The 23,832-nt window shown below is 50.3% G+C and overlaps 9 protein-coding genes across 9 annotated transcripts; 4 read left to right on the plus strand and 5 right to left on the minus strand.

Moving 5' to 3' along the window:
* Nucleotides 1–15: 15 nt before the first annotated feature.
* On the minus strand, nt 16–2,003 carry BO79DRAFT_184792 (Zn(II)2Cys6 transcription factor). The gene is made up of 5 exons (XM_025680350.1): nt 1,877–2,003; nt 1,778–1,798; nt 1,595–1,696; nt 1,305–1,544; nt 16–1,254 (listed from the first exon to the last, which is right to left on the minus strand). Exons 1-5 carry the CDS (start codon nt 1,914–1,916, stop codon nt 98–100), a joined length of 1,560 nt encoding a protein of 519 aa, XP_025545140.1. The 5' UTR covers nt 1,917–2,003; the 3' UTR covers nt 16–97.
* Nucleotides 2,004–2,898: 895 nt separating this feature from the next.
* Nucleotides 2,899–5,269, minus strand: BO79DRAFT_234086 (arylsulfotransferase; the record flags this gene model as incomplete). Its single annotated transcript, XM_025684336.1, has 2 exons — nt 4,164–5,269; nt 2,899–4,104 (listed from the first exon to the last, which is right to left on the minus strand). Exons 1-2 carry the CDS (start codon nt 4,896–4,898, stop codon nt 2,899–2,901), a joined length of 1,941 nt encoding a protein of 646 aa, XP_025545141.1. The 5' UTR covers nt 4,899–5,269.
* Nucleotides 5,270–6,813: 1,544 nt separating this feature from the next.
* Nucleotides 6,814–7,480, minus strand: BO79DRAFT_184799 (uncharacterized protein; the record flags this gene model as incomplete). Its single annotated transcript, XM_025680351.1, has 2 exons — nt 6,814–6,968; nt 7,024–7,480. 2 exons carry the CDS (start codon nt 7,478–7,480, stop codon nt 6,940–6,942), a joined length of 486 nt encoding a protein of 161 aa, XP_025545142.1. The 3' UTR covers nt 6,814–6,939.
* A 542-nt stretch (nt 7,481–8,022) lies between these two features.
* On the plus strand, nt 8,023–9,441 carry BO79DRAFT_234087 (kinase domain-containing protein; the record flags this gene model as incomplete). Its single annotated transcript, XM_025684337.1, has 2 exons — nt 8,023–8,545; nt 8,596–9,441. 2 exons carry the CDS (start codon nt 8,023–8,025, stop codon nt 9,354–9,356), a joined length of 1,284 nt encoding a protein of 427 aa, XP_025545143.1. The 3' UTR covers nt 9,357–9,441.
* Nucleotides 9,442–10,586: 1,145 nt separating this feature from the next.
* BO79DRAFT_261351 (proline oxidase Put1) lies at nt 10,587–12,093 on the plus strand (the record flags this gene model as incomplete). The annotated part of the gene is made up of 2 exons (XM_025686476.1): nt 10,587–11,212; nt 11,292–12,093. 2 exons carry the CDS (start codon nt 10,587–10,589, stop codon nt 12,091–12,093), a joined length of 1,428 nt encoding a protein of 475 aa, XP_025545144.1.
* A 537-nt stretch (nt 12,094–12,630) lies between these two features.
* BO79DRAFT_283685 (pyrroline-5-carboxylate reductase family protein) lies at nt 12,631–13,692 on the plus strand (the record flags this gene model as incomplete). The annotated part of the gene is made up of 2 exons (XM_025688172.1): nt 12,631–12,730; nt 12,788–13,692. Exons 1-2 carry the CDS (start codon nt 12,691–12,693, stop codon nt 13,690–13,692), a joined length of 945 nt encoding a protein of 314 aa, XP_025545145.1. The 5' UTR covers nt 12,631–12,690.
* A 631-nt stretch (nt 13,693–14,323) lies between these two features.
* Nucleotides 14,324–16,102, minus strand: BO79DRAFT_2363 (cAMP-dependent protein kinase). The gene is made up of 4 exons (XM_025684561.1): nt 15,795–16,102; nt 15,637–15,729; nt 15,443–15,567; nt 14,324–15,337 (listed from the first exon to the last, which is right to left on the minus strand). Exons 1-4 carry the CDS (start codon nt 16,006–16,008, stop codon nt 14,618–14,620), a joined length of 1,152 nt encoding a protein of 383 aa, XP_025545146.1. The 5' UTR covers nt 16,009–16,102; the 3' UTR covers nt 14,324–14,617.
* Nucleotides 16,103–16,475: 373 nt separating this feature from the next.
* Nucleotides 16,476–17,881, minus strand: BO79DRAFT_206134 (V-type proton ATPase proteolipid subunit). The gene is made up of 8 exons (XM_025681912.1): nt 17,620–17,881; nt 17,525–17,542; nt 17,453–17,465; nt 17,301–17,383; nt 17,120–17,232; nt 16,972–17,056; nt 16,826–16,911; nt 16,476–16,775 (listed from the first exon to the last, which is right to left on the minus strand). The coding sequence occupies exons 1-8, from the start codon at nt 17,665–17,667 to the stop codon at nt 16,733–16,735; spliced, it is 489 nt and encodes a 162-aa protein (XP_025545147.1). The 5' UTR covers nt 17,668–17,881; the 3' UTR covers nt 16,476–16,732.
* Nucleotides 17,882–18,783: 902 nt separating this feature from the next.
* Nucleotides 18,784–22,554, plus strand: rom2 (putative Rho guanyl nucleotide exchange factor (Rom2); the record flags this gene model as incomplete). The annotated part of the gene is made up of 4 exons (XM_025678006.1): nt 18,784–21,442; nt 21,505–21,935; nt 21,992–22,423; nt 22,477–22,554. The coding sequence occupies 4 exons, from the start codon at nt 18,784–18,786 to the stop codon at nt 22,552–22,554; spliced, it is 3,600 nt and encodes a 1,199-aa protein (XP_025545148.1).
* Nucleotides 22,555–23,832: the final 1,278 nt, after the last annotated feature.

Below are 23,832 nucleotides of genomic sequence, written 5' to 3' on the forward strand. Positions count from 1 at the left end.
GTGGTATGAATTGGTATTTCTTATTGCTATGAGTGTCATGTAACTTCGTTTGGTTATCTTCATATATCGTTAAATGGTAGGCTTGAAGGAATCACAGCTATGACAGTGCCAATTTCCAGTTCATCCGGCTGATAATCATTTGCCAATCGAATCCGCTTCCACACTCATGAGGGTTGAGGTCTCGGAACTTCCAAACTGTCTCTGTGGCTTCACGCACGATGGGAATGTTGCTGACTGGCCATGCATGAGCGAGATAGGTGAAGTAATTGAGAACGCGCCCCCGGTCCTCGTCGGTGGTGGACAGACAACCTGCCAGGAATATTGGCCACATTGGGAAGAGCTGCCGCTCCTGGTCCTCGCGGATGACCTTGCCAATGTGATCCAGCAGTTTACCCAACAGTGTCTGGAGGGCTGGCTGGGTCAAGGGGATATCGCAGGCCAATTGCAAGTATAGGTCAGCAGCCATGCGAAAGCACTCTCCGCAGGTTGTCAGGTACTCGCTGTCTGGGGAGTGCTCTTTAGGCAACAAGTCCAGCTCGCTCCGCAGTGACATGGCCCGCTGCATCATTTCTCCTTCGGAAAAGAATGAATTGCAGCCATTGCGACGAAGCTTCTGTTTCTGGCTGACCAAGTCTGTTGCCCGGGCGATGATGTCGAGCAAGCTGAGGGAGCAGCCAAAATGGGGCTGGATCTCCGTCCGCTCGTCAGCATAATTGATTCCGAGGGTTGTGCATTGTGAGAAAAAGTCCATGCCATGATCGATTCCCGTCTGTGGCTCTAGCAGACGCTCCGCATCCTTGTCATGTAGATCGTCATGGCAGCCCGTGGTGCGGAAGAAGACAGTGCGAGACTGGAAGTAGCTCCGGGCGAAAAATAAAATCTCAGGATCTATCATGCTCGAGCAGCTGTTTATGATAGCAAAGGCGCCTTTAGCATGACGCACCCAATCCGGTTGGCAACCTGAGGCAATTTCCAGAGTGCACAGGATAAGACAGGTCATGAGGGCCTCGCTTGCATTACTAACATCCGACAGAGATTTTCGAAGGGACTTCAATGCGAGGGATTTGTACGAAAGCGCCAGCTGTTCGTAGTTTACGTGTGTCGGCACTGTTTCGGCGCGACGGTCATTGGCGCTGACGGACAGAACCGCGTAGAGCAACGGTCTCCGTCCGCAGCAGAATGGGACGACAAGAGATCGAAACTTGTTTCTTGAATCATCACGGAAGACTCTCACCCTGCTGATTACCTGCAGATCTGTGTATAAATTAGCCAAGGATATGACGGTTATCATTTGGGGCACGCACAATACTGGAATAGTTGGTGCTCGAGCCCACTGCAATCGACTAGAGGGGATGCAAAGACCGATGCATCCAGTCTGACCGGGTTAAGTGCGTGGCCATTTAGGTTCTTAGTGCGTGTATCATCTTTCTCTGCGGGTACAATTTCTTGGTTATGCTCAGACGATAGCAAGGCGACATCCTCGGCCGAAACGGAGATGAAGTGCCTCCGATTCTGCTTCTTGAGAGGGAGCCGGTAGCCATTTGCTAGAGGCAATTAGGATACCGTTCAAGCATCATTTGCAAGGACTGCCTACCAAGAGAAATCTTAAACCTTAGGTTAATCAGTTGTGAGTTCTCCGATAGGTACGGACACTCGAATCCGCGAACGACACAGTTCCTGCAAGCGGGTTTCTCCTCTGATTTGGCGATTGGTCAGCTCAGACGCTCCGTGGCATTAAGAGCAATAGGTACGAATTGTAGCAGGTCGTAGATCTTACCTCCACAGCGACGCTTGCGCTCTGAGATACCTTATCAGCACGAGGACATTGGGCAGCGTGGCCATGCAGGCGGCCGCTTGATCGAGCGGATAGACTTACTCTTGCAAGCTAAACAGCCAGTTCGACTCCGGACGTTCATTCTGATTGATTGAAGGAGATGTTAGTTAAGATCAGGGTGCAGCTAGCGAGATGGCAGGAGAGGATTGTGAGTGGTTGCAGCGAGGGGTAATTTGGGAACAGGAAGGCAGACAAACCCAAGGAAGAGGAGCTTATCAACGGTGGCCACGGAGGAGACAGCCAAAATGCGGGGGTTAGCGGGAGATAAGACGCCCCTTCCCTTCTGGGAATGGCGCGCGGCTGCCATTGAGTCCCCGCCTCGTTGCCTTAATCTTTCTCCGGCCTTCCAGGGTCCAAATCACGTAGAGAGGCGCGGGATTGCGTGCTTCACCTTATCTCGACTTACACCTTGTCTACTATCTATGCTGGATATCTTCTTGCGATATATTAGAGTATCAAATACGTGATACTACTAATACAATCATTATCAATACTGACAAATTGTGAGACCTCACCATCTGCTTCAGCATTGGGGCCCTCTTCGGTGTTGTCTCTCCCGTAACACCGACTAGCAGTACTCTGTGCTTGATACAGCATACCACAAAAACCATCAACATACACCAATTACTACTACCACAAACACAATCGCGGCAATCTGAACATACAAACAATAGGGGCTGCTATTTGGGTCGTCCCACCTTACCCCGCCCTGCTTTCCTCCGCCCAGACACTATACAAAGCCAGCCCCATGGGGTGCTCGGCTATTGCTTCATCCACGGGAATATAGTTACGTGATGGTTTCCTCCGTAGAAGCCGACCTGCACGAGGCCAGTGCTACTACATAACAAACTTTATGGGGGCCCGGTGGTGCAGAGCCGAAACCTTATTGATATTATGATTTGCCGTTGGGAGCCACGGCTATACGGTTATGGGTTTCCTTGGTAGGCCTTTCGTGGGCACTGGGGATACATTGCTTAGCCACTGTAGTGGAGGAGCAAGACGTTTCTTGAAATACAAGTAGAAGGTTAATTATAATCTATTTACAATATGATGTAGGTGATAGCCTACACACTACTCATGTTGCTCTGCTCCGTCTTGGGAATCAGAGCACGGCGGTCCTCATCTCTGGAGTGATGATCAACATCAGCATCCTCATCACCAACCTCCTCGTCATAGTCATCACGCTCATTAAAGCCGTCATCTGAAGCAAGATCAAAGTCCTCTGCTTCCAGGCTATTATACACCTTGCGCCTGCGCCACCACATAACTCCCGCTCCAATCGTCACCAGCACAACAACGGTCAACCCGCTCGCCAAGAATACCACTGTATTTATCGACAATCCAGAGGGGGTCTCTTCCGAAGGGATGAAGGTAGAATCGGGCTCATCGTAAGCGTCATGAGCAACTGATAGTTCCGCTGTGTCAAGGTCCACGACTTCAGACCATCGAAGGACATTTCCCTGATTGTCCAAGGCTTCGGCCCAGATGTAGCGCCAATCGGTCTCGCCAACTGTCAACTTGGTTTCGAAGCCTGTCCGGCGTGATGCGGCTATTATTTCGCCCTCTTCGTCGACATCGTCGCTGGCTGCTCCCCGGATAACCCAGTTTGCCACCTCGGTCGCTCCGTTCCAGCTAACGTACATGACCAACTCGCCGTCCTCATTTTTCCGTGGTGCGATGGCAGGGTCCCACCAGGGTGTAGCTGACCAGTCCATCTTATAGGCGCGGTAGTTGTCTAGCGCATCGGGGATGTTGTCACTGTGCCACGGCGAAAACTGCACGTCCATGACTGTCTCACCCGATGAGTTGTGCTCTGTAAACGTGGGACACCGGCCCCAGCCAATAAATACGTTGCCCAGATCATCAGCAGAGGGCGAAAGGGGCTGCATGCTGCCTTGGCTCTGAGCTTGAAGGTGGGATGGGTGATGGAATTCGCGTAGGAGTTGGGCGGTCGGGGGTGAAGCAGTGTCATTGATAGCGATGTGCAAGCCGCGCGAGCAATCGGTGTCGCAGACGCCGTGAGACGTGATCTTGACATGGTTGTCAAATAAGGTCATTTGGGTCTCGTCGGTTCCCTCAACAAAGCGAGCATGATGCTGCCATTGCATTGACAGCAGGGGTGCGGCTGACTCGGCTTCTTTGGCGCGGGGCAGCTCTTTGAAATCATTGCGTTTGCCGCCCATGGTCCATATGATGTCTCCCGTTTTTCCGTCGATGAGGTAGACGGCGTGCAGGTGGCGGATTGAGATAAGATAGTTACCTGCTTTGGTCTAAACCATGGAATGTTAGAGGTGTTTACAGGTCGTCGGGAGACATGTCCTGCTCTTACCTTCTGAATGCTATTCATGTGATACGCATCCCAACCTCTGCCCATAGGCTCATAGGAGTCCATGGGGTTAATGTGGTCAAGAGCCCGCCAGTCGAAAAGCACCTCATTAGTCTCCAGGTCGATCTCCTGAAAAATGGAGTCCAGGACCTCGAATCTAGGTGGCGTTATCCAGCCTTTGTCTAAAAAGTCTGATGAATGGGCGTTGATGGCGTTGACGCCTGTGACCAAAGCAGTCCCGTTCCCGGTAAATGCAAATTCGTGGAGGTCGCTGTGAACTTTGATGTTCCGTGCCCATATTTTATAGACCAAGCGGTAGGTGTCGTCGTAGGCGAGCCCATAGCCGTCACCTATACCATCGCCTTTCTCACCTTCCCAAAAAGTCAAATACTTCTTGCCGAAATTCTCTTGGACACGGGTACCGAACACATTCTTGAAGGTCCGGTTCATGTAGACGGCACTCAAGTCGTTGGCATCCAAGATGAGCGGCGACGAGAGTGGCGAGGAGTCGTTACCATCATGTTTGATGAATATATGGGACCCTTTCTCAGAGATGGCACTCTGGTCCCATATGTTGACCTGTAGAAGGGGTGCATATTCGGAGCTGGAGTGAAATTCCAAGTGAGGACGGTGTCCTAGCGCTCCGTCATTGTACTCTTGGTAGTTGGTGGATACATAATCTCCGCGGGCTGTCCGAGCGAAGGCGGCAATGCACGCCCAAATAAGGGGAGGAATCATTGTTAACCCGACACAAGATGTGACAGGCGGCAGGTATTCAGCTCCAGCGACATTGCCGGAAGGAAAATATGAGGTTGAGTCGCCTCAAATGTATTTGGAGGACGCCAGCCATGCTAAAAGGTAGGCCGGGGATTTTCTTAGGAGGGGGACACACGTCCAATAACGGCTTGACGAACAGATTTGTGTACAGCGGACTCTGAAGCTTGCGTACGCGTCTTCTGGTCATGGTGCCTGTTCTCCAGGCCACGCCTCCCACCCAGGGGTTGCCGGGATTGTGGGACAGCGATCCACGGACAAGAACCGAAGGCTGCTAGTATAGTAACTAACTGGATACTAGACTGGGGTTAATAAAATCCACACGCGACCAGTCCTCCGTGATATTCCGCAGATGCCTTCCATTCAGAAAACTGAAAAGAATCGAGATGCCGTACTCTGATCGACGTATCGCATCGGCGATTCGCCAGTCCCGAACTGTTGACTTTGGGGATGTCGTTGACCTCGTCAGATTCTGCTGATTCGTGTGCGCGATGGGGCTTTGAGTGGATCCCATTCGTTATCTCCTGGTTCCGTTCGGATATCTCGGTGGCCACTAAACTAAATTCTGTGCTTCAAGGCCGACATCTGGAATTTCCCGGCAACCAATTCGTTGCATGACGTGGCTCATGACAGCCACGCGACACTTATGGAAAATTTCTTGACCGTAGAGGCGTATATTGATCGGCACATACTTTCTGGATAGGAACAAGCATGGCGTTTGGCAATTGTCGCGCCCGTCAGGGGATAGGCGCCTGTGGTTCCGGCGGAGAAGCCAAGTAGCAAGCGCTTGGCATTGTGAAAGGAGATAACGATTTGCGTTGCTAAAACTCACCATGTAAGTTTACAGTCCAGGCATACTGAAGTGGGCTATTTATAGAGAATCATCAAAGCTGTGGATGTGCATTGGATGACTTCGATCCTGAAGTTCCTCGAAAATGGAGCCATCCAAAACGGGAATGGCCTCACCGCCTGTCCATGTGCCCAAAATGTGGCGTACTTATCATACTAGGGTTATATATAGTATTGAGCATGCAACCACTAGGCTAAGGCTGGAAATATACATCCAACTGAACTAACTCACTAACGCTCAAGTAAGGATTGGCTGAGCTGAACACAAGGTTTTCAAACTAGATAACGATGTAACTAAATGTTACGTTTTACTAAGCAGTATGGTCGGACGTGCCGTGCACTTGCTTCAGAAAATGGCGGCAAAATTTATCGGTTTGAAAGACCGTGTTTGGACAAATCTGATCATCTCTTACTAGATTATAAGGCAGTTGTAAGATGTTCAGGTAGAATCAATTCTTTACTAACATGGTGATGCAAACCGGATACAACTGCCCATCACATGAGTAAATGCTTGTACATCTTCTAAATGCAAGACTGAATCTACTAATTATATAAGCCTCTATTGATATAAAAGTAGACTGAAGAGCAGCCCTTCAATAAAACGTAAAGGAATGAAGTGCAATGATATGCAACATACCTGGCCGTGCTTCTGTGTAGCTTGGGCCAGCCGTTTCACTTCATTACACTGCGTTACGTTCAGCTTCTTTATCTTCCTGCAAGAATCCGAGCTGAACTCATAACCCTGTATACCCTATATTCGATGTCACCTCTTTTGCACATGGTAGCATTGCATTAAACTGCATTGCAATCCGTCTACATCTTTTATCCACGCCCTGGTCATCGTATTGCATACCGCCGCATTTCACTACATCCCATGAAGAGCACTTGCTGCATGCCTTCACGGCCGACCAATTGCAACCATGATAGTACTGCTATCTGGATCTTTACATCAACGTTTTGATCGATCTCAACAAGTTATGCTCTAGTCTAGTGTACGGTGGGTTGGATAACAGACAATTTGTATGATATTGCCTGCTTCCGTAGACTACAACCCAGTGCCAGATTGTTCTCCATGTATAAAGGATATAAATGAGGTCTTTACCCGGATAACCTGGTCTCTCCCTACTCCGATGGCCTATTCTAGTTCAATCTGATGTCAATCGAGAGCCCTGGGCGTTTGAATTTCTGTGATCTTTAGATTCAGCAGCCTTACACAAAACAGAGCAGCACGCTCACTTACGTCTTAGTTCACGCTGTGGGAATAGGGACTGAATGAAATTGATGTAACGATGGTTTCCAGCGAAACCCTGTTCTGCAGCTGTTGACTCAAGGAACTTTTGCGCTTTCGACCCTAGTCGGAACTGGTACTCTTCGTAGTTCTCAAGACAGACCAGAGAATCCAGTACTGCTTGAAAGCTCGTCTTGCCACACTCTGTTGGGGTGACCACTAACACCGTGGCGAAGAAAAGATGGTCACTGACGTCTTGAAGCTCTTTGTAGGCACCACAGGCACGAGTCTTCCGCCATACCGTTACTGAAGTCTTAGAACACTCTCGATGGTCTTCCCAAACAAATTGGAGACGACCACTTTTCAGGACTTTCTGGTCTTCGCGACTTAGCCCTCCCTTTTTCAATTCTAGGATCTTGTTATCGATCTTGTGAATTATGTCTGCCTGTGGAGTTGCAACTAAATCCATGACATCTATTGACCTCCACTGCTGATGAGATAGGGCAAAATTACCGGGCGATGTTGAGTACGATACGAATGAAATCCAGTGAAGTAAAACCAGATGATATGAATTGAAATAGAGTGAGATGAGGTGGAATTTAAGATGCAATGTCGCTGTTACCCCTCACGAAAGAACTATTGCACTAAAAGCAGGGATGTGCCAACTTGTAAGGCTGACCGGCGAGGCGAGGAAGGCTGTACTTGGTTTGGTTGGTGGTTGATTGATTACATTTAATTACATTACACCTCACTACATTCCGCCACAAGTTTTTGACGTTGCCCCTTGGAGGAAGCTTGTCCACTCACTATTGTCTGACCAAGTCATGAAAGCGACTGAATATACTGCAGAGTAATGTATAATTTGATAAAATGAACCTCCTGGGCATCAGCGTCCTCAAAAGGCCACATTTCGTTACTTTTCCGGGATTATCAGGGAGATTCCCTTTCACACGCTCCCTCTGCTTGGATTCGCGCCGCCCAACGAAAACAACCCCAGCTCAGCACCATTCTATGTCTACTCGAAAGCGCTCCAGCCACCTAACACCCCTGGTGTATCAGTGGCAAGAAGGCGTTGAAGATCTCGAAGGCTACCGCCCAGGTGGCTATCACCCCGTTCACATTGGCGATAAATACCTCAACGGTCGTTACGAGGTCATCCACAAGCTAGGTTACGGTACCTACTCAACTGTTTGGCTTGCCGAAGATCATCTAGAGGCGAGGTACGTCGCATTGAAGATCCTTATCGCTGCTACCCACAAAGGGTGCTCGGAAAGCAAAGTGCTCCACGCATTGAGCTCTGGGAAAGCAGATCACCATGGCCGCGCCTATGTTCCATCATTGTTGGACGAGTTCACGGTTGATGGGCCAAATGGCTGCCACCTATGTATTGTGAGCGAAGCGGTCGGGTGTAGTGTCGCGCAGTCAAAGGAAGCTAGCATAACTTGGAAATTTCCCGTCGACGTCGCTCGAGCTATATCCGCTCAGCTTCTCCTAGGTTTGGACTATATTCACTCATGTGGTGTGGTTCATGGTGGTAAGTCGGTCTTCGTCCCCATCTGTGGCAAGGCTACTGATAAGCGCCAGATCTGCATTCGAACAACATCCTCTTCAAGTCCCCCTCTCTCGAAGGACTGACGATCGAGGAGCTTTACAACCGCTTGGGAGACCCTCAAAAATTGCCTGTCGAGAGACTTGACCAATGTCCAACTGGTCCAGAGGTTCCACGGTATTGCGTCTTGCCTGCGATGATATTCCAGTCAAGTGAGGATGTTGTCGATGCTCAGGTTATTATCTCAGACTTTGGCGAGGCTTTCTTTCAGGACCAAGAGCGCAAAGACTTACATACCCCTATACTTCTTCTTCCACCAGAATTTTTCTTCTCTGAGAGGCTTGGTCAGGCCATTGATGTATGGACTCTTGGTTGCACCCTCTATGAAGTCCTTGGCGAACGTCCTCTCTTTGAGGGTTTTATGCCAGACGAGGACCATACCATCGCAGAAATGATTAGTACTTTAGGGCATCTTCCGAAGCGATGGTGGGATCGATGGCAACGAAGGACGGACTTTTTCCTTGAGGATGGATCATGGAAGACGGATACGGATCGAAGTCATGCTCCATATTCCCGGCCTCTGGCCGAACGTCTGCGCATTATGGGACGGGGAGAAGATCCTTCGACGTGCGAGTTCAGCCCGCCAGAGATGAAAGCTCTTGAAGGATTGTTGAGAGCGATGCTGACTTATCAGCCTTCAGAGCGCATCACTATGAGAGCTGCGGTGAACTCAGAATGGATGGAGGAATGGGGTTTGCCAGCGATTAGAAAGACTGGCGTCAATAGTAATATGTAAAAGAGTAGCTTTTTTTGGTTTTCGTTGAGAGAGGGGTGCCTTTGACCTTGGTCATTGATTTGTTGGGCCCGTCAATAGAATAAATACGTTTCTGAGAGCTCTGCAAAGTAACGAATAATGCTGTATTGGGGATACCCAGACATGTTTACATCATCACGAGTCTTGGGCTAGCAAGGACGGAATGTCTCATCACACACCTGCCTGCCTGTTCACGTTATAGCTTCAAAAGTAGTGCTGCGGTGAACACAACAAATTAGCTGCATTCTCTCTGCGGTCACTTAATTTTATGCTGACTGTAAGATAGTAGAGTAGTATATCAGTCAAAAGCTGTCATTACTAGATGATATGGGAACGCAGAGTCTAGTCTTTGGTGGCCAATGGATCCGGAGGTCCGCAGTGAGACTTGAAGGAAGCAAAAAGCAGTAACTAAGCAGCGGAGGCTACTAATTAGTACTATTCTGACATTTTTCATGCATGACGGCACACAAGAAGGGTCAGTCTTGTCCGATTCGTGGTCAGTCAGTCGCCTGGTAGCTCGTCGACTTCCCGCTGTATACTACCAAAGTCCCTTGGTTAGCCTCATTAAGCATACCATGGCAATGAGTGTGGCCGGCCTTTCCATATACGCACTGCTTCCATATTCATCCTTGTTGCTCTTCACAATCAGAATGCTGACCAAAGCATATGATAGAAGGTGGCCATGGCAAGATATCGATAACTATATGCAAATTAAACAGTTCCCGAACCCCCAGATCAGAACGCCATGTTCTCTCAAGAGAAGATTGGAGACCTCGCTTAGACAAGATGGAAGTAACAGGCATCCGTGTCTCACACATCCAACACTATTGACACGGTAGGGCTACCGGATCCAAGTCTACCCCTCACTCAACAAGCATCCATCCAGGGACGGTCGAAGCCTAGCCATTATTTTGCCGATGGAACCGCCAGACACGTCAATTAGATCCATTTAGAGACGAATGGGAGTGTAATTCAGCATTGATACATGAGTAAGAGTATTACTGATAGGACCGGTGATCTAGGGGGCACCAATGAGCGGTATCGCCCTGTTCCAAGTGGTCATCTTATCAGCTCCCAAGACATGCTTATCCCTATCATTGAGGGGACGAATGCACCCCGCAGCTTGCGATCCAAGGTATAAAGATGTCTCCCCCTATGCCACCAATTCCTTCATCTTCCAGATCTCTTTCATCTCTTCAAATTCCACATACCATGTCCAACCTCCTGTGCAGGACACCGGTTGGCCAACGGGCACGAACCAGTGTCCTTACAAGGCCTACTCTTGTCCTCCCATCTCTCCGATATTGTGCTACAGGGACCACCTTCGAGAAAGTCCCCAGCATCTCCTCCTCTGTAGCTAAGACACAAGCTCCAGAGAAACCCTCCTCTGCACCACCTCATTCTGTCCTGCCCACCAAGACTCTCCTGCGGTCTCTCCTCGTGACCACCATCTCCTCCCACCAAACCCTCCTCGTTCCTTGTCTATCCATTCTATCTTTCCTTACCAAGCCCCGTGGTGTCTTGCTAGATGTGGACCGCAATCCTCTCATCCATTGGTTCCTCAAGAAGACATTCTACGACCACTTCTGTGCGGGGGAAAAGGAGAGCCAAGTCCGGGATAAGATCCGCCAAATCAAAAGTACAGGACTACGTGGAGTTATTTTGACCTACGCGCGGGAGACAGTGCAGGATTCAAGCACGAACCAAACCCAATTCGCTCACAGCCAGGTATCCCAAAAGGCAACCGACACAGAGTCATGCGAGTTCATCGCCGCCTGGCGGGAGGGTTACCTGAAGACCGTGGACATGCTTGGCGAAGGTGACTTCCTTGCCCCAAAGTAAGTCGATCCCCCATAGTCCAGGGATTCTTTTACCGGATTTGAGAGTAAATCAGTGGATGCTGATCCCTATTATTAGGCTCACTGGGGCCGGACCCAAAGTCACAGAGGCCTTCGCCTCCGGACAACCCGTCCCCACGCAAATGGTCGAGGCCCTGGATGAAGTGTGCCAACGGGTAGTCGAGAAGAACGCCCGTCTCCTCATGGACGCTGAGCAGCACTCCTTCCTCCAAGGGATCCACAACCTCACATTGGACATGATGCGCAAGCACAACCGAAACGGCAAGGCAGTAGTGTACAACACATACCAGGCTTATCTCAAAAGTACGCCGAGCACGATAGCGTCGCACATGGAGATAGCAGACAAGGAAGGATTTACGTTTGGATTGAAGCTGGTGCGGGGAGCGTACATGAGATCGGACCCGAGACAGCTCATCCACGATACGAAGCAAGATACCGATATCGCATACAACTCCATCGTGCGGGGCGTCTTGCAGCAGCGTTATCAGGGTTTCGGAGAATCCGGACGCAGGTTTCCCACCACGGATTTGTTTTTGGCTACGCATAATATTGAGAGTGCTGTGGCGGCGCATGAGCTGCACCAGGCTCGCTTACAGGCGGGGCTTCCCACTGGCCGAGTGGAGTTCGGACAGCTGCTGGGGATGGCGGATGGCGTTAGTTTCGGGCTGTTGCAGTTGAAAGATCAGAACAGTGTGGCTCCTGGTGTGTACAAGTGCTTGACTTGGGGTAGTATGGGAGAGTGTCTGGGTTATTTGGTGCGGAGAGCAGCGGAAAATAAGGATGCGGTTTCACGCACTATGGCTGAGCATCTGGCGCTTAAGGCGGAGGTGAAGAGACGAGTTAGGGCTTTCTTTGGATAGATTGTTTAGCTATGTGTATGGAGTATGACCCTGAATGAATGAATGCAATTATGGTATCTGTTCATGTCTCCAATTCAACCAATTACCCCTCCATGAGTGTCTACATCATCCTTGTAAAGCTGCAATCTCAGGATATTTTTCCCAACCATGGCATCTCTAGCCGATGCAAGGTGGTCATCCAAAAGATGCACAGTTACAACTGTAATCAAGTGAGCTGCAGCTAATAATCTCGACCGTTATCGGCCGGTGAGCACCCAACTAGGTTTTACTAGGGCATACGCTGAAGTGCAGTTAGAATAGCCGCCAGCTTGCAGTGCGACCCACCGATATCCGAGTGGATCTGGATATACTTCGATTACACTTTGGAGTCAATTGATGCAATGAGGGGTAAGTAGTAAAGATGAGGGGTGATGTCACGCCTTCTTCGCCTCCCACATCTATTGTTTCTTTTTCCTTCAACTCAAACAGTCAATCTTAATCCTTCTCGTGACACTTAATACCCTAGAATATCACACACACTACCATCTACCTGCAATACATCCATCCATCCACTCATCTATCTACCAAATCAAACCAACAACGACAATTACATCCAAAATGTCTACACCAGAAAACACCCTCGCCATTCTCGGCTGCGGTACATCCCCCCTTCCCTACCCACCATATACATCCATCCACTAACACTACATCCCAGGAAAAATGGGCATCGCCATCCTCAACGGCCTCCTAACCGCCCAACCCACCACAGAATCGACCACCAACACCCCCCTCCCAACTCACTTCATCGCCACCGTCCGCTCCCCCTCCTCCCTCAACGCCCTCCAATCCCAATTCCACTCTCACCTAACCACCACCCTAACCATCCGCCCCTCTACGGAGAACCACATCGCCATCTCCTCCGCCAACACCATCATCCTCGCCTGCGATCCCACCGACATCCCCTCCCTCCTCACCAACCCAGAGACAAGATCCGCCCTCTGCAGTCCCACACCCACCCCAAAACTCCTCATCAGCATCGCCGCCGGCTGGACCGTCTCCTCCCTTCGCAATCTCCTCTCCAACCCACAGAACCTCTATGTTGTCCGCGCCCTGCCCAACATCTGCGCTACCATCTCGCAGTCCATCACAGCGATCGAGCTCCCCTCTGAAGAGTTGCAAGCGAATGCGGAGACTCGTGTGCCGAAGGGGCTTATTTCCCTAACGGAGGGGATCTTCAGCAAGATAGGACGCACGGTGCAGGTGCGGCCGGATCAGATGGATACGTTCACGGTACTGGGGGGATCCACGCCTGCGTTTCTGGCGGTGTTTGTGGAGGCGTTGGTGGATGGGGGGGTCGCGATGGGGTTGGGGAGGGAGGAAGCGAGGGTGACGGTTGCGCAGGTGTTGAGGGGTACGGGGGATTTGTTGCTTGGTGGGGAGCATCCGGCGTTGTTGAAGGAGAGGGGGACTTCTCCTGGGGGGTGTACTATGGGTGGGTTGTGTGTGTTGGAGGAAGGGGGGTTTAGGGGTCTCGTGGGGAGGGCGGTTAGGGAGGGGGTTATGGTGGCGGAGGGGATGGGGAGGGGGGTGGGGTTGGTTAATGGGACGGGGAGGAAGTAGATCATACTATATATATTCTGATAATTGATGGAGAGGGTGCGGTGTATGTTCAGGTGTTAACATGTTGTATTCAAGTTGTAGTAGGCAACGTTGTACTATGTATCCAATTGTATGTCTCGCAGTGTCGTCCAGACAAAAAGTACAGAAGTGAAGTAATATCAACCGGGCCCTCCTTTCGCCAAAGTTTTAGTAGCATCCCCTGGGACCCGTTAAAGGTGGACAGAAAGCATGTGCAAGAAACCAGACATCGTTACTCATTATCGTCACTGAATATATTTTTGACTGGTCCGCTGATAAGAGGAACTGGCGGGATGGGTGTAAGCAACATTTCCTCCTGAGAGTGCTGTGAGTAGCTGGCTTGTGTTCGATGAATCCCCGCGCTGTAGGTGTAAATGACCGGCTCGCCAATCTGGAACGCTCAAGAATATAAAGGAATGTAGTAAGAAGCACATCATGCTTAGAAGATTAGGGACAACTGAAGTATTGATCGATAACAAGGCTCGTTGCAGGATCCGAGAGTGAAGTCATGATGACTTCTCTTCATAGCGTTCTCGCAAGTGTCAGTTTCCGGTCGGGATTTGTAGCCCGCTTCATGTCGAGAAGCCACATCGGATATGGCAGAAGCATGCAGCTAGACATCACGCGCGATATTGTGGTGCGTCGCAGGACGCAGTAGATAGTATAGTACGGGCGTAGAGCTCTTCGCTGAAGACTAAGACAAAGTGCCGTAATCGCTGCAAGGCTTCGCGGGGTGTATTGCGAGCAAGGCAAAAGTCTGCCACCATAGACGGCTTCAAGCCTGTCATGGTAGGGTGGAGGATTTATGGTAGATGTCACCAGCGGTTGCACTTGGAACGCATGTGCGGTCGTCGCCGGGACGACAAAGAGTGGCCTGACATAAGAGCATTCAAAAGCGGCTAAGCGATCAAAAATCAGCAAAAAGTGCCTCGTACTTGTCTCTCAAATCATCGGTGTAAAGACTCTGATTCTTCACATCCGGATCTGGATATTCTTCAAAGTTTCCAGTGTCCGCAGGATGATCGACTCGAGGGATGATGGGTCCCTTGATGCGGCGGTAGAACAGGTCATCCCAGTTGATGTCTTCGAAAAAGGGATGCGTCTTGACTCGGGCTGAGCCCCCGGAGATGTAGCCCAACCGCTCAGTCGGGTTGGTCTTGCACAGCAACGATATGATGTTCTGGGCTGCGGGCGACATGTTCTGAGGATAACGTATGTGACCCTCGACGATCTGCTCGTATATGCGCATCGGGTTTTGGTCCCAGAATGGCGGCTGTCCCACAAGGAACTCGTATATTAGGATACCTAGAGCCCACCAGTCTACGGCAAGGCCGTGGCCGCTGTTATGAATGACTTCCGGGGCGAGATACTCAGGAGTACCACACAGAGTATAGGTCTCATGGTCGCCAACCTGTTTTGCGAACCCAAAGTCGACTAGCTTGATATGACCCTCGGCATCAAGCAGGATATTCTCCGGCTTAAGGTCTCGATAAACAACTCCCTCCACGTCATGGAGAAACTCGATGGTTAACGCTATCTCGGCCGCGTAGAATTTGGATGTATTCTCGTTGAAGCGTCGCGCGCGTCGTAGGTAGCTGAATATCTCGCCTCCAGGGCAATAGTCCAACTATGACGACATTAGTCTTCCATCGCCATGATGCCATAGGTTTCACTGCTCGGGTTGAGGATTGGTCGCGCGTGATAGGAATACAGATGAACCTAGGCTTCATACCAACATATATAGATTCTGATCATCGGAAAAGGAGGCAATCAACGTCGTGATGAAGGGATGGCCGGAAACATCTGCGAGAGTCTTCCGTTCGTTGCGGACATGCTCGACTTGCTTCAGCTTGATCACTATCAAATTTCGAAACAGAATCGGTTAGCCAGGTGCTGTTGCTGCAGTATGCATCGCCAACTACATACCATCTGCCTTTCGGAGTATCTTGAGAGCGTAAACCCTGTTCTTGCGTTGCCTTTCGTCGTTCAACTTCACTAACCACACCCGAGCGAATGTGCCTGGGCACAAGAATCGCCGCCGTCAGACACTGGCTAGGTTGCGCAAGCGACGAAGCGAAGCTTACCTGTGCCCAGTGTCTTCAACAGTGCGAAGTCATTGACGTTCAACCGACGAGTCGATATCCCCAGCTGTTTCTCTTCGGCACGACCAGCGATAACGAACGGACTCAGTCGACGCTGATGAGGCGGTCGGACTGAAGCCACTATCTCCTTTTCCCTCTCGTGAATATCTTCCGACCCCATCTTGAACTGGCTAGTTGGGACTGAGAATCTTTGCATGTCGTTAGCGCATCGATGGTTTTGGTGACCCAGAAAATGGCAAGGGATCCTGTCGCGGAGGACCGCGGGGAGGGGGAAAGGTGTGGGGAGAAAAACAAGGAGTCGCTGGGGTAGCAATTGGGCGAGTACCGGGTCCCTTAAAGCTGGTAGAGAAATGCAGGCGAGTTATTATCGCACATAGAGATTGATCAGGGGAACGGCAACGGCGCGGGGATTCGCAAGAGGATTTTGCGGGATGGAAGAGCTTTGATGAGGCCGGTCTGGCTCTCATCCAGCCGGCGGCGCTACGGGAAAGAAGAGACTCTGACGTTACCGGCCGGCGGGGCAGCCACGGGCCTGTGTGTTCGAGTCCCCTGTCGGTCACCAGCCATCCCCTCGCTGCTCAGCGGTTGCGATCTTCTTTTCAACTAAAAAATGGATCTAAATCCAGGAATAGAAAGATAGAGACGGATATAATGACATTTCAAGTAACGTATATGCTATTTCAACACTCCAGCAATGTACTAGTACAAGACACCAGACCTCCCCGGACGAAAGGCATCAATACCAGTGCCAGCGCCAACGACCGAATGGCCCCTAGACAATAAGCAGAATTGCTGCTTCTTGATCGCAATCTGGCTGCACTCATCGATACAGCAGTATTCCTATAGGGGACAAAAATACGTCCATGGTGGACATGAGTGGCCAAGAACCGGGAACACCAAGCGCATCATGCAGAACCCGCTCAGCCAGAGCTTTTGGAGTTGAGAATCAAGCCAACAATCAATCTATGAGTGTAAGTATGGTATCATGACTGCTCCAGTGGATGTGTACTTACCCGTAGAGACCAAGAACCTCGCCAAAAATCAAGATAAGAATCATACCGACATAAACACGAGATTGTTGCATGTACGCACGAACACCCTGTATCCATATTAGCACCTGCGCACTTCCATCCAGACACTCCTCGCAATGACTGCTTACCGCATCTCCGACAACACCAATAGTATAACCGGCAGCCACGCCTGCGAGGCCAACCGACAACCCCGCAGCAAGGTGCATGAAGCCACTTCCAAGACAATATCATCAGACTATTTTGTATATAAGTGGAGGCGGAAATCGGGAAACGTACGTGTAAAGGCTCATATGCTTGTTCGGGGGAGGATCCATGTCACCGGCGATGAGGACCGAGATGACGAGGCCGTAAACTGCGATAATACCGGACATGACAACGGGAATCAAGGACTACACAAGTTAGTACAATCATGACAATGCGGGAGATGCGACAAAAAGCTGAAATAGATCCAACATACCTTCATGATCAGGTCCGGCCTGAAGGTTCCCACTCCGGAGATACCAATTCCTGACTTCGCCGTTCCGTATGCGGCTCCCATTGCTAGATGAAGTGAGCTGGTATGTTCTCGTAACATTTAATCAATACCTCCAGCTTTGCGAGTCGACATACATCCGAAGATCATCTTTGGAGAGGTGGTTAGCGTGTGGTGATCGGAACGGGTGGCGTGTAGTTGATACTCACAGCTGCCGCAATACCTGCCTATTTTTTTGGTGAGTTAGCAAACGATACTTGTCGCGTGAAACTTTCTCGGCGAAGACCGTGAGGAAGCAACTTACGAAGGAAAAGAACGGAGCGAACTTGGGGGAGAACTCGCTGTCCGCCATGATGACCGAATCCACCCAGGAAGCACGAGGATCAGGAGTGAGAGCAATGGAAGGGGGAGGAAGAAGAAAAAGAAAAGGAAAGGAACAAAGAAGCGGAGAAGCAAGAGCCTGGATAGGTGAGACGAATCCTGGGCCAAAGCAGAACAAATCCGAATTACTATCGTCTCCAGACGTCTGTCGGAAGCAGCCAGCTGGATAAACACGATAGCTTTGGCAGGTCGGCGGAATGAGAGGTTGACCGAAGTAGTCCGCCCGGGCCACCGTATAGGAGAAGGTGGCCTATCCGGGTTAGGAGTGACATGTGCCTGTTCGACCCAACAACCCCCGTGCTCTTCCTTCTCCTAGACTCTCCTACACGGCCGCCGGTCCCATTCTTCACCAACTTCCCTGGCAATCATAATAACTGACACCTGCCTACTTACTCCCACTAATCCACTACTGCCCTCCCTCCCTCTCTCTCCCCACTCTCTACCTTCAACTCTCTCTCCCTCTATAACCTTAAAAACAACTTTCCTTCCCCCCTCCTCCTCCTCCACCCACCCATCTTGCCTGGCCTTACCCCCTCAGATTCTTTTCTCTCCCTCTTCCCCAGGCACGCCACCCCCAGTCTTGATCGACCGATCCCGCCCGAGGGAGCATGCTGAGGTTATGAACTTGCAGGGGCCCTGGCTTGCCGTTGCGCTCAAGGCTCCTAGCGCACTTGGATCGTTAACACACCACGCGGTCTCGACACCCTCCCCAGACTTTCAAATCGCACCAACACTGGACCTCCCAAAGGCATGATACATCGAGGGGGCTTTTGTGTGTAGAGGCTTTTCTTCTCCTATTCGAATTTTATTCTTGTCTTATTTTACTCTTGATTCCGCTTATAAATTATCGCCCCGTGGAGTATCTCATTTTCTTTTTTCCCACCCGCGCTCTCCTCCTCCTCCTTACTCCACGATTCGAAACGATCTCCTCGCGACGCTCTGCACGCTCTCTACGACCGGATTCGATACCCTCCCTTTCTCCCACCTTCACCTCACCCTCCTCTCGCCTCGTGTGATTCACCTTCTTGCCACCTTTCACCGAGATATTCCCCAGAGCGAGGAGTAAAGAGGGGGCTACATACACACCATGGCCGATTTAGGGGGTCAGCAAGGCCGGAACTACCGGCCTTACGGGCATCCCTCCGCTTTTCAACGTGATGCTGCATTCTCCGAGATTTTCGGCGGAGCACCGGGACGCTCGCAGACGATGACCTCCCAGACTCCTCAGTTCTCCCAAGATCGGGCCCATACCATGTCTTCACACGTGCCCCATCCGCAAATGCAGAGGGGTCCGCCACCACCCGCGCGCCAGATGCAGAATGGATACCCCCCGGGCCCCCCCAACGGTTATTATCAACCGTACGGCGGAAGCGCAGCTACAATGACCTCCCAGCACCCTTCCCAGAATCCTCCACGACCCTATCCCGGACGCTCTGCTTACCCTCAGCCGCAGAGGCTTGATTCGAGACCGAACCACGGGCCACAATATCCGGATGCAAAGGGTTATGCTCGACCAGTGCCCCACCCTGCCCTGAACTCCGACGCTTACAGATCAAGGTCAATGGCGAGGTTGGGAGGGCCACCGATATATCAGCCACCATCCAGTGGCTTCAACCATACCTCTGCAACCTATTCCCGCCAACAGCCCTATAATGCAGGCGCCGCCCCCATGACACCTCAGGGACGTGTGGTTCCGGAGAGGAATCAGAACGAGCGCTCCATGTCATTGACCACCTACTCCACTGACCGCGACCACGCTCATACAACACAAACTGGACGGGTCATTCCTCCCAGGCGACAGCCTTCCGGCCCTAGTCCACCCCCGGAAGCCTCCTCGTACCCAGCGGATGTGATTAACGCGTATGATGTTAACGGAAAGTCTCGTCCCCCTAGCGATGGCTCCATGAACTCCCGCACCATGTCCATGGCATCCACCGTTGTTCCGGACCGTACTATGAGCATGCAAAGCCAAATTGCTCCGAAGCCCAGTAACACGTCGACTCTTGTCCAAAGCAATTCCCGTCGGAGTAAGGTGCCGCTAGTTTACCCAGCCCTGCTTTCGAGAGTGGCCGATGTCTTCCGTGAGAGGATTACGCTCGCTGAACGGCAAAAGAACGGACTGTCGTATCAGAATGCGTTCTCCGGTGCGGAGGCGGTCGACCTGATCGCCTACATCATCAAGACCATGGATCGCAATCTGGCTCTGCTGTTGGGACGCGCTTTGGATGCGCAGAAGTTCTTCCACGATGTGACATATGACCACCGTCTGCGAGATGCTCCCGGTGAGCTTTACCAGTTCAAGGAAACCATGGGAGAGGAAGCACCCAGTTCGGAGGTAAATGGAGTGTTCACGCTGTTGACTGAATGCTACTCGCCGACTTGCACTCGCGACAGCTTATGCTACTCGATTGCTTGTCCCAGGAGGTTAGAACAGCAAGCTAGACTGAACCTCAAGCCGCAGCCGGGTCTCCGCTCGTCTGCCTCCAAGGGCAGTTTGCACGGTGATGACGACGATAACGATAATCAGAAATTGTGGATCAACATGGTTCCTAAGGAGATTTCTGATGGCATTGACGACCGCGAGAAGAAACGTCAGGAGATCATTTTCGAGATCATGTACACCGAGCGCGACTTCGTCAAGGACCTCGAGTATCTACGAGACTTCTGGATGAGGCCATTGCGTTCGGCAGGCAATGCTAATCTTTCGCCAATCCCTGAGCACCGACGGGAGAAATTCATTCGCACGGTATTCGGAAATTGCTTGGAAGTCTTGAAGGTCAACGGCGGATTGTGTGAGGCTCTGAACGCACGCCAGAAGGAGAACCACGTCGTCAAGACAGTCGGTGATATCTTCTTGCAGCACGTGCCAGGCTTTGACCCATTCATCAAGTACGGTGCAAACCAACTCTACGGAAAGTACGAGTTCGAGAAAGAAAAGGCATCAAACCCGGCTTTTGCGAGATTCGTTGAGGAAACAGAACGTCTCAAAGAGTCACGGAAGCTGGAGTTGAACGGTTACTTGACCAAGCCAACCACTCGTCTGGCAAGGTACCCCTTGCTTCTGGAGCAGGTTGCCAAGAACACGGCGGACGATAATCCTGACAAGCAAGACATTCCCAAGGCCATCAAGCTCATCAAAGATTTCCTGTCTCGCGTCAATGCTGAGAGTGGAAGGGCTGAGAACCATTTCAACCTTGTGCAGCTCAATTCAGCTTTGAAGTTTCCCCCGGGCGAATATGTCGATCTGAAGCTGACGGAAGAAAACCGTCAAATGCTGACGAAGATGGCTTTCAAGAAAACGCCAACTGACAGTTCTGAAGTTACTGCATACCTTTTCGATCATGCGGTTCTCCTGGTGAGAATCAAGATCGTGAACAAGCGGGAGGAGTACCGAGTATATCGGAAGCCCATCCCTCTCGAGCTTCTGGTCATTGCTCAAATGGACGAGGTGATTCCCAGGGTTGGTGTCGCTAAGAGGCCCTCTTCTAGTCTGCTCTCCAACAAGGCTGCTGCAAATCCGCCCACGACTAAAGATGGCCTGCCCATCACTTTCAGGCATCTTGGTAAGGGGGGTTATGAGCAGACGCTATACGCCACTTCTCCTACGCAAAGAAGGAAATTCATCGAAATGGTAGAAGAGCAACAGAGGAAACTTAGGGAGCGGAACAGCAACTTCTACAATAAAACTGTCCTTTGCGAGAAGTTCTTTACCTCTGTCAACAGGGTAAATTGCCTTGTTCCAGTTGGTATGTTATTACTCAGCTCCCATTATAGCTTTCGATGATATGGCTAATGACTTTTCTGGCAGACGGTGGCAGAAAGCTCGTGTATGGTACAGACAGCGGCATTTACTTGTCTGAGCGTTGGCCTAAGGATAAATCGGCTAGACCTAGACGAGTCCTTGACGTGAGCCAGGTTACGCAAATGGACACTTTGGAAGAGTATCAACTACTCTTGGTCCTGTCGAATAAGACGCTCTCGTCTTACCCAATGGAGGCTTTGGAGATCAGTGAAAGTCAAAACACAGTCGCAAAGCGGCCCAAGAAGATCCAGGGACATGCGAACTTCTTCAAGGCCGGTATCGGACTGGGCCGTCATTTGGTGTGCTCTGTTAAGACTTCGGCTCTGTCGACGACCATTAAGGTTTACGAACCCATGGATAATTTGGCTAAAGGCAAGAAGAAGTCTGCGGTCAGCAAGATGTTCCAGAGTGGTCAGGATAGTCTGAAGCTCTTCAAGGTGCGTCCACTTTCGGTCTGTGTCCTCGTGGTTAGCATTTCTAACATTCAGAGCAGGAATTTTACATCCCCGCCGAATCGTCGTCGATACATTTCCTCCGTTCCACACTTTGCGTTGGCTGTGCACGTGGTTTCGAAGTTGTCAGTCTGGAAACCACTGAGACGCAGTCACTCTTGGATCAGGCCGACACCTCACTCGACTTCGTTGCACGCAAAGAGAACGTCAAGCCGATTCATATCGAGCGTATGAATGGAGAGTTCCTGCTTAATTACAGCGACTTTTCTTTCTTTGTCAACCGCAATGGTTGGCGCGCACGCCCGGATTGGAAGATTTCATGGGAAGGCAACCCTAACGCTTTTGCCCTCTCTTATCCTTACATTCTTGCTTTCGAACCAAACTTCATTGAGATCCGACACATTGAGACGAGTGAATTGGTCCATATCATGACCGGAAAGAACATCCGCATGTTGCATTCTTCCACGCGAGAGGTAAGTCGTCTTCAATCACGTGATGTCTACCTGCAGCACTAACCACTATCCAGATTCTGTATGCCTACGAAGATGAATCGGGCGAGGACGTGGTAGCCAGCTTGGATTTCTGGAACAAGCCGCAACACTAGGCCCGCTGAAATAAGAAGAAAGAGAGGGAAATACAAGAAATAACTCATGCACATTGACTGCCTTTGACTGCACTTTAGAATGGCCCTATGATGGTCGCAAAGCGCATATATCCACTGCATCTTTTTTTTTTTTTCTTTGAAGCTCAGTTTTCGCTGACCTTTGCGGCCACTTTGACTTATTGAGCTGAACCGAGGATCTCCTTTTTATAATACCTCCATGTTGTCACTTCGATCTGTCTGTATCAGGTCAGCTTGATCAAATTATCTTTGTACAATGAAGCGCATCCATACCACATGCTTATCCATCCACTATTATCCAATTGGTTTTTAGACTGCGACTTTAGATTCTAACTAGTCATGGCTTGAGCCTAGAATGCCACCTCACCCATCACGGGCTCACTACCTAATCACCTACTGCGCTCTACACTGTCACCTGAGTTATTCCTGGCCCTTAGGTAACCCGGTCACATGCCCACTCTGGTCTGGCAACCCAATAGCAGTATATACATCCCTCCATAGATACTATTATATTTATATCCGAAGTCCATCCACATGATCCCTGGAGAATGGCGAAATTCGAAAACACTCAGCGGGACATTTGTGTTTCGAGTATCTTGTACAGGTGGATCTTATATCTATGTATACTATGTTCAAGCTCGTATGCAGAGCAGTCAAGTAAATAACACCACATCTTATTCTAGTAGTACTAAGGCTTCCTAACTCTGTAGAATCATTCTTAAATGAAGAGGCATAACGTCTCTACACAGTTCAATGGCCTCTATACATGCAGATATTTATAGCCTTCGTGGTTTTAGGCTTTGAGAGCCTTATGCTGGACGTCTCTAGGGTCTATATTCCTGATTATTTATTGAGAATGGGTCACTTATATCTTTCTAAACAAGCAGGATCTTCCTGGTGATTTTCTACCAAAACGGCTGCTACAGGCTCCGATGAGTAGTATTTGTAGATCATCATACTATTACTTCACCTCTAGTCTTCTGCGCTAAATTCATCCCATGACAGCGAACTTTCCGAGCTTTCCGAAATGTCTGACCTCTCTGCACTTTCCGAAATCTCTGGGACTTCTGGACTTTCGGTAACCGTCGTCTGAAGGCTTCTTTTTGGCTGCAAAATTTCCAGGATCTTTGCTCCCCATCGAGTATTCTCCGCTGCTGCTTCAAGTACTTCCTCAGTCACTGGAAGTCTTTCTCCTCTCTGTTGAAAGAGTAACTCCATGATATGATGTCCACACCACATATTTCCTGTTGCTTTCTTGAC

Source organism: Aspergillus costaricaensis (assembly GCF_003184835.1).
Source record: "Aspergillus costaricaensis CBS 115574 unplaced genomic scaffold BO79scaffold_1, whole genome shotgun sequence".
NCBI lineage: Eukaryota > Fungi > Ascomycota > Eurotiomycetes > Eurotiales > Aspergillaceae > Aspergillus > Aspergillus costaricensis.

What these genes read in the sequence shown, in the direction of transcription:
- BO79DRAFT_184792 (XM_025680350.1), bottom strand. Translation starts at nt 1,916, where the DNA reads ATGAACGTCCGGAGTCGAACTGGCTGTTTAGCTTGCAAGA. An exon ending in TGGCTGTTTAGCTTGCAAGA is followed by an intron (nt 1,799 to 1,876) that starts GTAAGTCTATCC and finishes AAGGTATCTCAG; the next exon opens with AGCGCAAGCGTCGCTGTGGA. An exon ending in GCACCAACTATTCCAGTATT is followed by an intron (nt 1,255 to 1,304) that starts GTGCGTGCCCCA and finishes ATTTATACACAG; the next exon opens with ATCTGCAGGTAATCAGCAGG.
- BO79DRAFT_2363 (XM_025684561.1), bottom strand. Translation starts at nt 16,008, where the DNA reads ATGCAAAGATTCTCAGTCCCAACTAGCCAGTTCAAGATGGGGTCGGAA. An exon ending in GTTGAAGACACTGGGCACAG is followed by an intron (nt 15,730 to 15,794) that starts GTAAGCTTCGCT and finishes TCTTGTGCCCAG; the next exon opens with GCACATTCGCTCGGGTGTGG. An exon ending in ATCAGAATCTATATATGTTG is followed by an intron (nt 15,338 to 15,442) that starts GTATGAAGCCTA and finishes ATGTCGTCATAG; the next exon opens with TTGGACTATTGCCCTGGAGG.
- BO79DRAFT_206134 (XM_025681912.1), bottom strand. Translation starts at nt 17,667, where the DNA reads ATGGCGGACAGCGAGTTCTCCCCCAAGTTCGCTCCGTTCTTTTCCTTC. An exon ending in GGCCGGACCTGATCATGAAG is followed by an intron (nt 17,233 to 17,300) that starts GTATGTTGGATC and finishes TAACTTGTGTAG; the next exon opens with TCCTTGATTCCCGTTGTCAT. An exon ending in AAGCATATGAGCCTTTACAC is followed by an intron (nt 17,057 to 17,119) that starts GTACGTTTCCCG and finishes TTGTCTTGGAAG; the next exon opens with TGGCTTCATGCACCTTGCTG.